The sequence below is a fragment of the Pelophylax lessonae genome (genome assembly GCF_965119305.1).
Source record: "Pelophylax lessonae genome assembly, chromosome: 2".
NCBI lineage: Eukaryota > Metazoa > Chordata > Amphibia > Anura > Ranidae > Pelophylax > Pelophylax lessonae.
The window spans coordinates 147542551-147559640 of record NC_138769.1 but is presented as its reverse complement, the minus strand read 5'-3'; the positions used below and the strand labels follow the sequence as shown (position 1 = coordinate 147559640).

The following is a 17090-nucleotide window of genomic DNA, read 5'->3' as shown; positions in this document are numbered from 1 at the left end:
TGCAAATGTAGATTACCCTTTACCACAATGCCACCCATTAGGCAATTGTTCAAAATTTGGATAAAGGCCACAGCTGCTAATATTTATAACTGAAAGGACCACATAACATTTATGATGAGGTTCCATAGATAACAAAATTTTGTAGTAAAATGCGGGGATTTGCTGCCATCTACTGGTGCTTTAATAAGTGAACATTGGCCAAGAAAATGAAATATAAATACAATGATTTTTAGTACAGAAAGTGAGACCACAAAATGTCAATGTATAGAATATCTTTATTTGAATTAACTCAAAATAGGCTGTAGCAGCAATATTTCTGAGAAGTAAAATTTGTCAGATGAAATACAATCAGAAAATCAGTTTGGTAAATTTGTTCTATTTAACTAAGTCGTTCAGTTGAATAATAAATAAAATGTTTACTGTATATAAAGTTTATGATACAGTGTACCTCTCTAGTAGTTGTATTAAAGTCCTACCCCAGCCAAACCTTTTAAAAATAATTGATCCACAGGCTGAGATATTCACTTTTATTCCAGACAGTACTCTTCTTGCCACAAGATGTCCTCAGTCTCTCATGTTGAATGATGTCCAGCAATGTTCACCCTAGAATACTGTGGAGATACAATGGGTGAAGGGTCTCCCAAGTCCACCCCCTGAGAGGACGTCACCACAGCATAATGATGCAGAGAGTGACGCAAGTCATGTCAGCACCACTGTCTGAATTATCCAGGACTACCCACCAATGGGAGATCAGAAGAAGAGGACCCTGTGCATCTTGTGATAAGCCAAAAGACTTAGGAAAAAAAAGCAAGAGTCAGTTGAGCCAGAACGGAGCTGGACTTAAAAAAACGGATGCTGCCAAAATCAATATACCCAAACAGACCTGGTTTTCCATATTTCATTGCAATGGGAAAAAAAAGTAATGGAAAGAACGTGAAAACCAGAATCTGACAGCTTGGGAAAGCCTGTGTCACTGGTCGCTTCCATCACCAAACACAGCTTAGACAGAACAGGGGGAAACTTCTATTGCCATGTGGAAACTAGTCTTCATTTCCTCATTGATTCATAATTGCTTGGGTATGACATGCTGAAAAGCAATCATAAACAGGTCCTAATTTTATTTTTTCCTTTATGTGTTTGACTGTTAGATGAATGGGGACCACATAAAAACAAACATTTTTTCACTAAAATTGCTTTTCTTTGCATACTTTCAGAAACTGAAAATGAATATTGTGCCACACATAGAAATGTTTCATACTAGTGATCACATACCTAACAATAACTGTGATATGATAGACATATATTAGGAAGAAAATAAATGTTGGTGTTTTTACAAAGCAGCCAAATGTTTAATAAGCACCACAATGTTCTTCCAGAATGGCTGATCTGAGATCTCACAGCTAAAGACTACAGACATTCCCATGTGCATCAGTAAGTCATTTTTATAGGAGAGAGAAGCAGTTCTCCCCACAAGATATAATCTAGTCTTAGAAGATGACATCCGACCTTATGAAGGACAAGAAACCTCCTCATCACGTCTCTAAAGGAAAGGCATCTCTCTTCTCTTCCACTTTTCTTTTAGCTTTGTTTCTTATACTACAAAAACAGAAACAAATGTTATTTTTTCCAGAATAATGAACTCAAGCCAGGACTGAAAACATGCCACTGTCTCCTAGCAACTTGCTGATTTACTGATGAAGCACCAGCTGAATTTTTAAATGTACATTTATTTGGCTAAAGCACTGTTTATCATAAAATGGCATTTTTTTTTTTAAAAAAATAAAATACTGTAGGTGTTTTTACCTTTTTTTTATCATTTTGTTGCATCTCCACGCTGCAGCATCTTTGCAGCTTCCTGTCTATTCATGCACTTCAAAAATGGCTGGATGGCTATTCTTAAGGTCGATGCCCTGATGGCATTCTTGCATAAACTGTGTTGAAATGGCCACTTGTAGTCTCCACTGGAAACCCATGAGACAGGGTGACAATGCAAGAGAACAAGTGGCCGACAGGGACAGAGCTTTGTCGCCCGTAACATGAAGTGAGTGAACAAAGTCCTACATGTTAGGATAACCAAGTATTATTTTTAATGAAAGCTGAAAATTAAAAGTGGAACAACTTGATAAAAAAAGAAAGTTCTTTAGCAAGGAACATACTGTACATTCCACATTAATAATTTTGCCACCAAAACTAGTGTGTGTTGTAAATTGCCTCCAGCATTGCTCCGGATTCTTCTTGCCAGAGGCTGCCATTTTGCTGAAGCCCAGAGCCCCAGCAGTAAATAATGCAGCGGAACTAAAGCCGTTGATTTAATAGTTTCAAAAAACAGTTATGCCCCATACACACGTGCAGATTATCTGCAGACTTTTCTTTTCTATGTAGTGCAAGGGCCTGCCGGATTGCATACAAATTGAAAGTGTTTAGATTTGACCTCATATTATATGGTTTTGGTAAGTCTGCAGACAAAAGTCTGCAGATAATCTGCACGTGTGTATGGGGCATTACGTTCTTGGAATGCCAGGATTGCTAACGGTCACTTTTGCTTGTTTCCTCAACCAAACTGTCAAACCGTTAAATGGCTTGTGTCATAACTAATCATATGTGTAGCACCATGGCAGTTGCAGATCAAACAGAAGCAGCTTCATTGGCTGTAAAGGATAGGAGGGTTTAATTCCGCTATAAGACTGTCGGCAGATTGGCCTCTACAAACTCAGCAGTGCCAAAAAAAGGAGAGCAACTGAGCATGTGCTGAGCAGGGTGAAACAGTGTATTACTGGATTTTAAACATTATAGGCACCCATTTTCAATGTTTAATATAGCTATACCTGTAAGCCTGAAGTGAACTATTGGGACTTAATTTTCTGACTAAAGTTCCACTTAAAGGCTTGGTTCACATATATGCGTTTTGAACGGCATTGGATTCACATAACGTGTAAACTGGACCAGCTTGCAATGGAGCAGGTTCACACAAGTTTGGGACCGGTTTTTAAAGAGTCCTGTGCGATTTAACCACTTGCCGACCGCCGCCCGACTATATACGGCGGCGATCAGCCCCTCCCAGGCAAAGTGACGTACCGGTACGTCACTAGCCTGGGAGCAAATAGGGGGCGAGCGCGCCGCCGGAGGCGCGCTCCCGCCCCCGCTCATTCACTAGGAAGCCCGCGCGTGTGACCGGCGGACCCAATGTCCGCCGGTCACTCGTGATCGTCGGGTGGGGAGGGAGAAAGGCAGACGGCTAATGTAAACAAAGCCGCCTGTCATTCTTCCTTGTGTAAAAGCACAGATCATACGGTCCTGCTATGTAGGACCGTTGATCTGTGCTGTTACACACACAGCCACATCCAATGACAGTTAGAATCACGCCCCTAGGGACACACTTAACCCCTCCCTCTCCAATAAAGTTAACCCCTTCCCTCCCAGTGTCATTTTTACAGTAACAGTGCATATGTATAGCACTGATTACTGTAGTAATGTCACTGGTACCCCCAAAAGTGTCAGTCAAGGGTCCAATCTGTCCGCCACAATGTCGCAGTCCCGCAAAAAAAAATAAAATTAAAAAAAAAAAAAAATCGCAGATCGCCGCCATAAAAATGACATAAATCTTTCCCTTAGTTAGTAAACGCAATAACTTTTGCGCAAACCAATAAAAATACGCTTTTTGCGATTTTTTTTTTACCAAACATATGTAGCAGAAAACAAATTGGCCTAAAATGTTAAAAAATTTTGATTTTTACTTTTTTTTTTGGGGGGGGGGGGGGATTTCATATAAAAAAAATTTGAAAAATATTGTTAATTTTGCAAAATTGTCGCTCTTTTTTTGTTTATAGTGCATGATCAAAAAATCGCACAGGTGATCAAATACTACCAAAAGAAAGCTCTGTTTGTGGGAAAAAAAGGACGTCAATTTCATTTAGGTACAGCGTCGCATGACCGCGCAATTGTCTGTTAAAATCACGCAGTGCCGAATCGCAAAATAGGCCCTGGTCAGGAAGGGGGTAAAATCTTCCAGGGGTTAAGTGGTTAAGGTCCAGTTCAGGTGCAAATTCAAGTAAAAATTTGCACATGAACCTTAACCGGTGAACAAAACTGCACCGGACTCCTTTTTAAAAACAGACTGCAAATCGCTGATCACATGTGCAACATCATGGCAGTAGCAGATCAAACAGAAGCTAAGATGACAGTTTCCTTGGCTGAAAAGGATAGGAAGATTTAAATCCACTTTAAAATTACTTTTGAACTGATTTTAAAAAAGTTAAAGCTTACAAATATTGATTGGGTTTACACGTTCTTTAAAGGATACGTTCACCTTTTGCAACTTGTTACACCCATATTCAGGGTGTAACATGTAACACATTACAAATCCACCGGACCCCGCACCTTCCCAGCCCTCCGATGTCACAGGCAGAGAGGGATCTTCTCCCCCCACTGTCTGCCAGAATCTGCAGAGATTGCAGCAGCAGCAGCAGTTCTTTGAATTGAAAACTACAAGAACCGGTACAAGAACCGGCAGCCTTTGCGGTTATCAGCTTGTAGTTCTCAATGTACATCTGCTGATCATGGGTGCAATGCTTTCCAGGCTCCCAATTAATAAAATTATAAAAGCAAATTTTTTTACCTGTAAAAAAGATGTGCATTTATTTCTTTTTTAAAGGTGAACTTATCTTTTAAAGCGGAAAAAAAAAACCACCAATGTAACTGTTTTCCAAAACAGTTACATTCAAGGCATGCCTTGAATGATAAATGTTACAGTAAGGCCTCTTTCACACGGCCGCTCCGGTGTTTGGCTCCGCTGCGGGACTTTTTTTTTTCACGGAGCGGATGACATTTGTGTCATCCGCTCCGTATGTCTGCATATCATCCCATCCGTTTGCGGATGATATACGGACATAATGTAAGTCTATGGGCATTGCGGATGACACCGCTGACATCCGATTTTCCTTCCTTTCCGTTTTTTGAATGGAGAAAAAATAGGGTTCTGCTCCGTTCCAAAAAACGGAACAGAACTGAAAGGAAGAAAATCGGATGTCAGCGGATGGTATTCCGCTGACATCCGCAATGCCATTGACTTACATTATGTCCGTAAATCATCCGCAAAAAAATAGGATGATTTGCGGACATACGGAGCGCCCGTGTGAAAGGGCCCTTACTAGTGTGCTTATGTGAGCTCTCAACCATGGCTGGTGTCATAGGTAATCACATGTGCAGCACCATGGCAACTGCAGATTAAACAGAGACGGCAGCTTCCTGGGCTGTAAAGGGTTGGAGGGTTTAGTTCAGCTTTAATCATTCAATAACTAGTGTAATGTGCAGTAACTGATTACAAGGAACGAGGCTCATTTTTTTTCATCATCTGAGTACAGTAAAAAGATAGATGCCCAGTTGTTAAAGGTTATTGTACTTCACTTGGGAATGGGGTGGGCTGGTGCACTAGAGTAAGGCCCCCCTCACACCTGTGCATTGTGTTGACAAACTCTAAATTGTCCATTTTGCCATGCATTACCACAAACACACAGCAACAAGTGTATTACAGTAAGGGGGTTTGCCATTCATTTTGAATAGCACCCTAACATGCTAGCACAATGCTCAATAGCACACTGATGTGAACAATTGTGAGTTGTAGTGAGCTGTGTTAAGAAAAGTGTAGCACCCAGCATCTTTGTAGAATTTGGGCTCATTCAATATGAATGGGCTTCCTAATGCAACGTATTACACAAACAATGATGTGCATTCATCATGTGTGTTAATGCAAAGCACTGTTGTGAACAGGACCCCTTATGTCTGCATGAAAAACTAAAATGCTGAGCAGATAGGCTAGGGTGCTCCCTTTTTGTTTGTATCTCAATGATTATTTTTTTCCTGGAGTGGCTAAACCTGTTTCAAAACAAAACTTTGACTATGGTTTTAGATTTTCTTCCACATACCTTATTCATTACCCAGTCAGCATCCTCTATGGCTCTTTTAATGATCTGTTGTATTCGTTCCGGATCATCCTCATCAGCATGAACGTGAAAACTCTGTTAGAAAGCACATTTATTAATTCAATGTAGTCCATTTAAAATATTTTAAGTGAATTAAAATAAATGAACGTCTGACAGATTCCACGCATACGCCATAAGCACATGGATATTTGCATGCATGCATATTTGTTCTAATGTTGCTTTAAATAATAAAAGAAAATACTTTATTAATGTTATTACTAGTTAAGCCACAGTTAACTTAGGAGCTTTGCATGGTGTATACAAACTCTACACATAGTAACACTGAAACCATCAGTACAAAGTATCTTCACGAAGTAGTCCATTTATAAAGCAGCACTACTGGGGGGTGTGGCTGATAATCGGCGAAAATGGCCGCATAGAAGAACAGCTCTGAACTGAGGGACATAAACAGAGCTGTTTACAGATCCATGGAGCCTCGTTTTCCACCGCCACACCATCCTCCTGCCTCAGGCACTAGCGGGGATGAACATGGGGAAGAGAAAAGACCGGAGCCGACCAGGGAGGATGACGGATTTCCTCCTCCAGCCTCGGCATAGCAGCAGCCAAGATGGCGCCGGCCCATCTTACAGACACCCACATGGCAGCCTATCCGTGCAGGGCTCTGCACCCAGGGACTCTCAACAGGGCAGAAACAGTTACTCACATAAAAATAGTCTGTCCTCTCAAGCCTCCTTAGCATCTGCCAGCCCTGTCAAAGCCAAGCTAAAACTACAGGATTCCCCTTCTATGATACATGAGGTGAGCCGTTTTAATTCAACACGGTCTTCCACATCAGACAATACTAGAGAATTGCAAGATTCTCTTACTGATTTTCCTACATCTGACAAACCTGTGATGGACACCACATTAAAAAGATATGCTGGTCTCCTTACGCAGTACCCTACACTTGGACATTATTTCTCCCACACTACAGTTTAAAGAGGAATTACATGAGGTGGACAACAGAGTGTCACACATAGAAACAAAAATGGGAGAATTTGCTTCCACTTTTAACAAACTTGTGGACGCTCATAATGATAGAGAAGACGATTTACACTGGATTAAGGCGAAGTTAGCGGATCTTGAAGATAGATCCAGACGGAATAATGTCAAAATAAGGGGAATCCCAGAAAACATCAAACTTTAGGAATTGAACACGTATCCAACCAATGCCCTAAAAGAGATACTTCCGGAGGCCCGGTTGGAGGATCTGCTGATCGACCATGTTCACAGACTGCCTAAACCCAGTCGTCTCCCCCGCCATCTTGCCAGAGACACAATAGCAAGATTGCATTACTACCAAAGAAAAACTACTAAAAGCGGCCAGAAGGTGGGACAAATTCCCACAGGAGTTGCAGGGGCTATCTGTCTTTGCCGATCTCTCGGCCTACAAAATGCAACAGCGCAGGAAGCTGACAAGAATTACTAAGCCTCTACATAACCACCATATCCCATTCAGATGGGTGTACCCCACTAAAATGGTAGTTACGAAAGACGACTACACCTTTGCAATTTCCTCATTGGAGAAAGGTCTCTGTCTCCTAATGAAGTGGGGTATATTAGACCCACACATGCCCGTTCAGCGTAGCTCACTGAGATATCTCATCAAGACCCAGGCAGTCCCTGATGGTGAGGTGGGGGGAACTAGTGCTCAATGCAACACTACTTCTCAGGACAGCTCCTATAGTCCTGCAGGCAATATGAGCATATTTGGTTCTTTAGCTCCAGTTACAACGTAGTTGAATCCGCTCAGATTCGACTCGAATCGCCACCCTTTTATCCGTTCCTACACCTGTGCTGTACAGTTATAGTACAGGTACTACTTAACTGTTTGTTTTACAGTTTGTTCTTTTTTCATCAGATCTCGATTGATCTCAAGATCCAGGTCACAGCCTCTCTCTGTTCATCTGCAACCACGTTTTTCTGCAATTCCAGTGGACCCTTACGAATACCACATTTTCGTAGGTAATCTGACCGTTTCCCTTTAATTTACACGCAGATCAGTCCTTCATACATACCCCACCGTACTATCTGGCGACAACATGCATTTTAAAGTTTCCTCCTTGAATGTTAAAGGGCTTAACAGCCCATACAAATGGCGCACCGTCTGGAGGGAGGCAGGCAACCTCCAATGCGACATTATGTGTCTCCAAGAGACCCACTTTTCCTCAACCAAACCACCGACATTCCAACATCGTCTTTTTCCCCACGTTTACTTCTCCAATGGCCCGAAGAAGTAGGGTGGTGTGGCCATTTTGATTAGGAACACTGTTTGCTTTAAACCAGTACTGACGGAAGAGGACACTCTTGGGAGATATATAATTCTTGTGTGCGATATTAATGATACCCGATATACATTGATCAATGTGTATCTCCCAAACACCAAACAAATCACATCTCTAAAAAAGATCTGGAAAAAAACGGCCTCCATCAGACAAGGTCAAACCATTCTATGTGGGGACTTTAACGTGGTGCACGATAGTGACATGGATGTCTCCAATACTCCCTCTAGAGCGACCCTGGCATATTTCATAGGCGCTTCAAACCTGTTCAATGTTTGGAGATGTAAGCATTCTTCTGAAAAGGACTTCACTTTTTTGTCTCATATACACCATAGCTACTCCATAATTGATAGGTTTTTGGTAGATGTTACTTTTACAAAATGTTTACAAATCTGAAATTCATGATATCACATGGTCTGACCATGCACCTTTTTCTATCATTGTGGGGGCACCCTGCACCGAAATGAGAGCTAACAGGTGGAGAAACAACCTATTCTTACTGTTGCGCCCTGAACACAAATCTCTGCGGCTCTCCGGGAGTTATTTTAACTTAATGCTCCCTCGGTGTTGGACCCTTTCACGGTGTGGAATACCCACAAGGTATATATCAGGGGCTTACTCATCCAGCTTAGCGCTAAAAGGCAAAGAACACAATAGCTCAATGATTTACTTCAAAATATCCCCAAGCTAGAGGCAGCCAATAAAACGTCCACAAACCACTTTCTTAGGTACCAATTATACCAAGCTAGACAGAAACTGCGCTCTTTATTGCTGTATTAACATGACAGAGCTCTTAGAAAGTTTAAAGCAAATTCCCACCATTACGGCAACAAAGCCGGCAACTTGTTGGCCGCTCAAGTTAAGGAAAAAATTTCCAAACATAAAATTCCCTATCTTGTTAGCCCCCGTGCGGGACGGAAAGTTTTCAATCCCAGAGACATCTCTAACGCATTTAGTGAATATTATGATTCACTGTACAATCCTAAATCAGAGCATAGTACCCTCCAACCTTCCTCAGATTCTATTAACGACTTTTTACAATCCATTTTCTTACCGACCCTATCACAAACTGATTTATTATGCCTCAACGCACCTGTCACTTTGAACGAAATAGATGCCATCAGTAAGAAATTACCTCATAACAAATCTCCAGGACCCGATGAATTTTCATCGGAATACTACCAATATTTTGGGTCTATTTTAGCCCCTCACTTGCTTTGATGCTGCTGTGGAACGAGCCTTCTTTCCCACTGAAATGTTGACGGCCACTATAATCACTCTCCCAAAACCAGGGAAGGAGCCTACAACACCTCAGTATTTCAGACCAATATCCATAGCGGAGAAGGATCTGGGTGTTCTGGTAGATCATAAGCTTATTAATAGCATGCAATACCAAGCTGCGGTTTCCAAAGCAAGCAAACTCCTTTCTTGTATTAACAGAGGCATGGACTCCAGAGAGAGATATCATTTTGCCCCTGTACAAATCATTAGTAAGGCCTCATCTGGAATATGCAGTTCAGTTTTGGGCACCAGTTCACAAAAAGGATAGATATCGGGGGAACAGGAGAAAGTGCAGAGAAGGGCAACCAAACTGATAAGAGGCATGGAGGAGCCCAGCTATGAGGAAAGATTAGAGTAACTGAATTTATTCTCTCTTGAGAAGAGGAGATTAAGGGGGGATATGATCAACATGTATAAATACATAAGGGGTCCATATAGTGAACTTGGTGTTGAGTATTCACTTTAAGGTCATCAGAGGACAAGGGGGCACTCTTTACGTCTAGAGGAAAAGAGAGTTTGTCTCCAAATATGGAAAGGTTTCTTCACAGTAAGAGCTGTGAAAATGTGGAATAGACTCCCTCCAGAGGTGGTTCTGGCCAGCTCACTAGATTGCTTTAAAAAAAGCCTGGATTCTTTCCTGGGTGTACTTAATATAAGTGGGTACTAACATTTATAGGTAAAGTTGATCCAGGGAATATCTGATTGCCTCTCGGGGGGATCAGGAAGGAATTTTTTCCCCTGCTGCAGCAAATTGGATCATGCTTTGCTGGGGGAGGTTTTGCCTTCCTCTGGATCAACTCAGTGTATAGGATTGTATATATAGGATTGTATGGTTGTGTTTTCTTTACTGTTTTTTTTGTTTTTTATTGGTTGAGCCAGATGGACCTGTGTCTTTTTTCAACCTGACTAACTATGTAACTATATCCAAGCTACTGCACATTAAAACATACCTGTCGTACTGCATGTCTGTAATGATGCTTGAGATTTTCATTTGGAAGTTGCTTGCAACAACGAAGAAGGTACCGATAAAGCTGTAGGGGTTTATGCACCAATTCTGCACCAGCTAATGGAACCATTTTACATTGAGTTTCCCTTTAATAGAAGTAAACAAATGTTACAAGTGAACAAGTAATCCACAAATCACTACTTTTTCTTGCATACAGCTAACTCGCAGTCAGCTTGCATCTTTCAATGCCATGGCCACCAATGCAGGAAGTGGGGGGAGTGGGTTACAGTGGTATTACAGGTTTAGCTTAAAAAACAAAAACAAAAAAACAAACATGTCATACCTACCTGCTCTATGCAGTGGTTTTGCACGAAGCAGCCCCGATCCTCCTGTTCTCGAGTCCCCCGTCAATGCTTGAGGCTCCTCCCCCTTGACCAGTGCCCCCAATAGCAAGCCGCTTGCTATGTGCTCACTCTGAAGCCCCGCTCCGTGTATCCATAAGACACTTAGAGCCACGCCTCGCCCCCCCCCCTCCTCATTGGCCAAGGGCTCTCACTGCTGTCTAAGCCAATAAGGAGAGGGGGTCCCCGGACAACCGAAACTCTCATTCACATCGCTTGATCAAGAGGAAGCTCAGGTCAGCATGGGGGGAGAGCAGCACACAGAAGGTTTTTTAATCTTTACGCATAGAATGCATGAAGGTAAAAAAACCTTCAGCCTTTACAACCACTTTATCTTTTCCTGCATTGACCACCAACAGAAGGGGGGGGGGGTTAAATTTCAGTATCATGCCTACCAATTTTGGGGGAAATGGGGTGTTAACTTTTACGGTCATGACCAGCAATGCGAGGGGGAGAGTTAACTTCCACTGCAATGCCAACCAATCCAGCCGGAGGATGGGGGGGGGGTTGACTTTTACTGCCATGACCGCCAATGTGTGTGTCTGGGGGAGGTTAATAGTACTGACACCAGTGCTTTCCGGTCACTGACATCAATGCTACGGGTTATTGTGTTCCAGGGATTATTGTACTGACATCAATGCTAGGGATTATTGTGTCAACAGCTTCATGCATTTTTTCTTTTTTCTGCCGGCATTAGGAATGCCATCAAAAATGAATGGCACCCCCAGCGCGACTCACATTTTTCGCGCATTCCCCAGATGTGCAGGTGTGAATGCAGCCTTAAAGGGGTATTAAAGCTTTGTTTTTTTGTTAAAATAACAGACATTATACTAACCTGCTTTGTGCAGTGGTTTTGCACAAAGCAGTTCTGATCCTCTTCCTGGTGCTCATGGCTCCTTCCCCTCAAGCAAAAGCCACTTGCTCTTGGGGCACCGCTGCATGCTTGCTCTCGAGCTAGCAGGGAAAACTATCTGGTCCGTTGCAGTCCCAGGCAGGAAGTCGAGTGAGGGCTAGATGGCCCCCACTCGACTCTATGGCCTCGGAGGACCGGAGTGACGTCATAAGTTGCTTCTGCCCAACGACCTTAAAGGGACAATTTTTTTTCTTGCAGAAAAAATAAATTCCGTTTTTTTTTTTTTGCTTTTAAGGGAAGATGTGAGATCTGAGGCCTTTTTGACCCCAGATCTCACAATAAAGAGGACCTTACAAGGAATGTTTACAATCCTTATAATAGGAATTAAAGTGATCAAAACATTTTTTTTAAAAAGGGACAGTGTAAAAATAAAAGGTTAAAAATAGGAAAAAAAAGAAAAATTTAAAGCGCCCAGTCTCTTCGAGCTCATGCGCAGAAGCGAACGCATATGCAAGTCGCGCCCACATATGTAAACGGTGTTCAAACCACACATGTGAGATATCACTGCCATCATTAGAGTGAGAGCAATATTTCTAGCCCTAGACCTCCTCTGTAACTCTATAGATCTAAACTGGTAACCTGTAGAAATTTCTAAATAGACGCCTATGGAGATTAAGTACCAATGTGTGTCGCCATTCCACAAGCATGTGCAATTTTCAAGATTGACATGTTGGGTATCTATTTACTCGGCGTAACATTATCTTTAACATTATAGAAACAAATTGGGCTAACTTTTGTGTTTTCTTATTTTTTAATTGAAAAAATTGTATTTTTATTTTAAAAAAACTGCATTTGTAAGACTGCTGCGCAAATACGGTGTCACAAAGTATTGCAATGATCTCCACTTTATTCTCTAGGGTCTCTGCTATAAAAATGTATATACATATATATATATAAAATGTTTGGGGGTTCTAAGTAATTTTCTAGCAAAAAATACTGATTTTAACTTGTAAACAACAAGTGTCAGAAACAGGCCAGGTCCTTAAGTGGTTAAAGAGGAGTTCCACCTAAAAGTGAAACTTCCGCTCATTTGCTTCCTCCCCCCCTCCGGTACCACATTTGGCACCTTTCAGGGGGGAGGGGGAGGAACGGGTACCTGTTTTTGACAGGTACCTTTTCCCACTTCCGGGAGACAGTGCCACGGCGCTTTCCCTTAGAAGTCCCATCCAGCTTCTCTTTCTCCCGCTGCCGAGCCAATCAGAATGCGCAGCGGGCTTCGTGCATAAACAGTAGGGAGCCGGCTGTGAAATTTAAAGGCGTCATTCCCAGTTTACCATTCAGTGAATGGCAGCACCCAGCAGCTGATCTGAAAATTGGCTGGGGTGCTGACATCGCGGGCTCCCTGGACAGGTGAGTGTCTATATATTAAAAGTCAGCAGCTACAGTATTTTTAGCTGCTGACTTATTTTTTATTTTTTTCCCACAGCTGGAACTCCTCTTTAACCAGTTCCCGACCGCCTCCTGTATATTTACTGTGGCAGGCTGGCTCGTACAGGCAAAGCGACGTAGGGATACGTCGCTCGCCTAGGAGGAACTAGGGAGCAAGCGCGCACCGCCGACGGCACACTCCCATCCCCACTCGTCAGCGGGGAAGCCGATGCGAGTGTCAGGCAGCTCTGATTGCCGCCTGACAGCCTCAATCTCTCCCCGCTGAGAGAGAAGGACAGTCGGCTGTTGTAAACACAGCTGACCGTCCTTCTCCCTGAAATGATCACAGAGCCCATGTGATGCTTCTATATAGGATCGTATGTCTCTATGGGCATCTCAGAAGCCACGCCCCTCCTACAGTTAGAATCACTCCCCTAGGGTCACATTTAACCCCTTGATCACCTATACTGTTAACCCCTTCCCTGCCAGTGTCATTATTACAGTAACAGTGCATATATATAGAACTGACTAACAGTGCATATTTATAGAACTGTAGTAATGTCACTGCTTCCACCAAAAGTGTCAAAAATGTCAGTCAGGGGTCCAATCTGTCCTCCACAATGTCGCAGTCCCGCAAAAAAAATTGCAGATCGCCGCCATTACTAATAAATAAAAAAAACATTAAAAATGACAAATCTTTTCCGTAGTTACTAGATGTTATAACTTTTGCGCAAACCAATCAAAATACACTTTTTGCGATTTTTTACCAAAAATATGTAGCAGAAAATAAATTGGCCTAAAATGTTAAAAAAAATTCGATTTTTTTTTTTGAGAACGTTAAATAGCAGAATGTGAAAAATATTTTTTTTTTTTTTCAAAACTGTCGCTCTTTTTTTGTTTATAGCGCAAAAAATAGAAATCGCACAGGTGATCAAATACCACCAAAAAAATAAGCTCTATTTGTGGGGGAAAAGGATGTCAATTTTTTTGGGTACAGCGTCGCACGACCGCGCAATTGTCGTTAAAGTAACGCAAGGGAAGAATCACAAAATAGGGCCTGGTCATTAAGGGGTCTTTAACCGCTTGCCGACTGCTCACAGTATATTTACTGCGGCAGTCAGCCCGTCACAGGCAGAGCGACGTAGGTCTACGTCGCTAGCCTGTGAGGCTCTGGGGAGCGAGCGCGCTCCCGCGCGGTCACGGACCCCCCCCCCCCCGCGCGTGTGACCGGCGGACCCGATGTCCGCCAGTCACTCGGCGATCGTCGGGGGAGAGGGAGAAAGTCAGGCGGCTTGTGTAAACAAGCCACCTGTCATTCTCCCCGGTGTAGAAACACTGATCACACGGTTCTACAATGTAGGACCGTTGATCAGTGTTCCTACAGCTCAAGCCACAGCCAATCACAGTAAGAATCACGCCCCTAGGGACACACACAGCCCCTCCCTCTCAAATAAAGTTAACTCCTTCACTGCCAGTGTATTTTTACAGTAACAGTGCATATGTATAGCACTGATTACTGTAGAAATGTCACTGGTAACCCCAAAAGTGTCAAAAATGTCAGTCAAGGGTCTGATCTGTCCGCCGCAATGTCGCAGTCCCGCAAAAAAAAAATCGCAGATCGCCGCCATTACGCGTTAAAAAAAAACACAACAAAAATGACAAAAATCTTTCCCTTTGTTAGTAAACGCGATAACTTTTGCGGAAACCAAAAAAAATACGCTTTTTGCATTTTTTTTACCAAACATATGTAGCATAAAACAAATTGGCCGAAAATATTAAAAAAATTTTATTTTTATATTTTTTTTTGGGGAATTTCATATAAAAAAATGTGAAAATATTATTTTTGCAAAATTTACGCTCTTTTTTTGTTTATAGCGCGTGATCAAAAAATCGCACAGGTGATCAAATACCACCAAAAGAAAGCTCTGTTTGTGGGAAAAAAAGGACGTCAAATTTGTTTAGGTACAGCGTCGCACGACCGCGCAATTGTACGTTAAAGTCACGCAGTGCCGAATCGCAAAATACCCCCTGGTTAATCCTCCGGGGCTTAAGTGGTTAAGTGGTTAATAAAGCCCTCCCACCTAAAACAAGCCAGCAATGTCAGCTTTCTCTGATATTTGTATACTGAGGATCTCTGTCACCCCGGACCATGCTGACAAGCAGCGTTGTATGAAGTCACCATGATATTGCTGGGAAGGTGAGTAGTGCCACAGAGGGCACGGTGTGCTGTAATGGAAGAGTCAATGAATGCTGCTGACACAAGGAACAGTGACCGCTGGGCTCCTCTGTGTGTACGGACCTTGTTTAGTGGGACTCCCGAAGCCTTCACTTCCGGTCCTCTCTTCACACTCGCCTGCTAGTTATGCTGTGTTTGCTGTCTCTGCGAGAGCAAAGCTCCCCCTGGTGGCAGACAGATGTTACTGCCGCTGTTCTGCCGAAAACTCCAACATGCAGAGAACTCCAAACAGGTCACTTCCGGTCAGAGAGCTCAATAAGTTGTAGCTACTGCGCATGCGCGAGAGGGAAAGACCCTGTACATTTTTATCCACCACACAGTACAGTACTTGTACAATTGTCAACGTCCTTATTTGCTGTTTGAATGGGCGGAGACACAGGCAGGAGTTAGTTTAGCTGAGGATTTATAGTTCCTCTCCAAAAATAAAAATGCTCAGGAGTTAGCAGAGGTGAGCCTGAAAGGACATGCTGGGATTTATAGTTCCTCTCCATAGAAAAAAGGAACAATTGTGAACAGCGCAGAGACATAGGCGAGTGTAGCTGAACCTGAAAGGACATGCTGGGATTTATAGTTCCTCTCCATAGAAAAAGGGACAATTGTGAACAGCGCGGAGACACAGGCAGGATGTAGCTGAGCCTGAAAGGACATGCTGGGATTTATAGTTCCTCTCTATAGAAAAAGGCACAATTGTGAACAGCGCAGAGACACAAGCAGGATGTAGCTGAGCCTGAAAGGACATGCTGGGATTTATAGTTCCTCTCTATAGAAAAAAGGCACAATTGTGAACAGACACAGGCAGGATGTAGCTGAACCTGAAAGGACATGCTGGGATTTATAGTTCTCTCCATAGAAAAAAGGCACAATTGTGAACAGCGTAGAGACACAGGCGGGATGTAGCTGAACCTGGAAGGACATGCTGGGATTTATAGTTCCTCTCCATAGAAAAAAGGCACAATTGTGAACAGCGCAGAGACACAGGCAGGATGTAGCTGAACCTGAAAGGACATGCGGGGATTTATTTTTTTAACAGTTAAATTTTTATTTTATTGTTAAACATATAATCATCACAAATATTCCAATACAATACATTACTCTGCACAAGGAATAATATTATCCACACATACAAACACAAAAAAAAAAAAAAATATTCTTAGGGAGAGGAAGGGAAGGGGAATATCAATAAACCAATTTAAGAACAAGGAGAGAAAAAAAAAAAAAAAAAATTAATAATAATAATAAGTGCCTACTTATATCATTATGGAACAGGTGACCTTGGCTCACCTATAGCGTCAATCCAGGCTGACCAGACTTTATCAAATTTTTTTGGGCAGTTCCTACTACCGTATGTGAAACGGTAGAATGGAAGTGTCTTAGTAACGGCAGCTATCCAGGATAATCGGGTGGGAGGTTCGGGTAACTTCCATCGCAAAAGGATTTCTCTCCTGGCATAAAACAGGGTATATGTAATGCACATTTTAGCATATTTATCCCCAGCCAGTTCTGTAAGGTTACTCAATAAAGTTACCTTTGGGTCCAAAGGAATCATGATGTCAAAAATTTCACCAATAGTGTCCGTCATTTCTTTCCAAAAGGTTGCCAGGTCTGGGCTAGGGTGACCACATCTCCAAACTGCCATTCCGGGACCCCCCCCCCCAAAAAAAAAATGATGTTTTTTTGATACCTTC

At 42.5% G+C, this 17090-nt stretch overlaps 1 protein-coding gene across 2 annotated transcripts; it reads right to left on the bottom strand.

Moving 5' to 3' along the window:
* Positions 1–1154: 1154 nt before the first annotated feature.
* Positions 1155–15513, bottom strand: LYRM9 (LYR motif containing 9). 2 transcript variants are annotated; one of them, XM_082244401.1, is made up of 4 exons: positions 15443–15513; positions 10492–10633; positions 5922–6014; positions 1155–1596 (listed from the first exon to the last, which is right to left on the bottom strand). In XM_082244401.1, exons 2-4 carry the CDS (start codon positions 10615–10617, stop codon positions 1579–1581), a joined length of 237 nt encoding a protein of 78 aa, XP_082100527.1. In that variant the 5' UTR covers positions 10618–10633; positions 15443–15513; the 3' UTR covers positions 1155–1578. The 2 variants fall into 2 exon arrangements, with proteins under 2 accessions (XP_082100527.1, XP_082100528.1); XM_082244402.1 differs by lacking the exon at positions 15443–15513 and adding an exon at positions 15349–15439.
* Positions 15514–17090: the final 1577 nt, after the last annotated feature.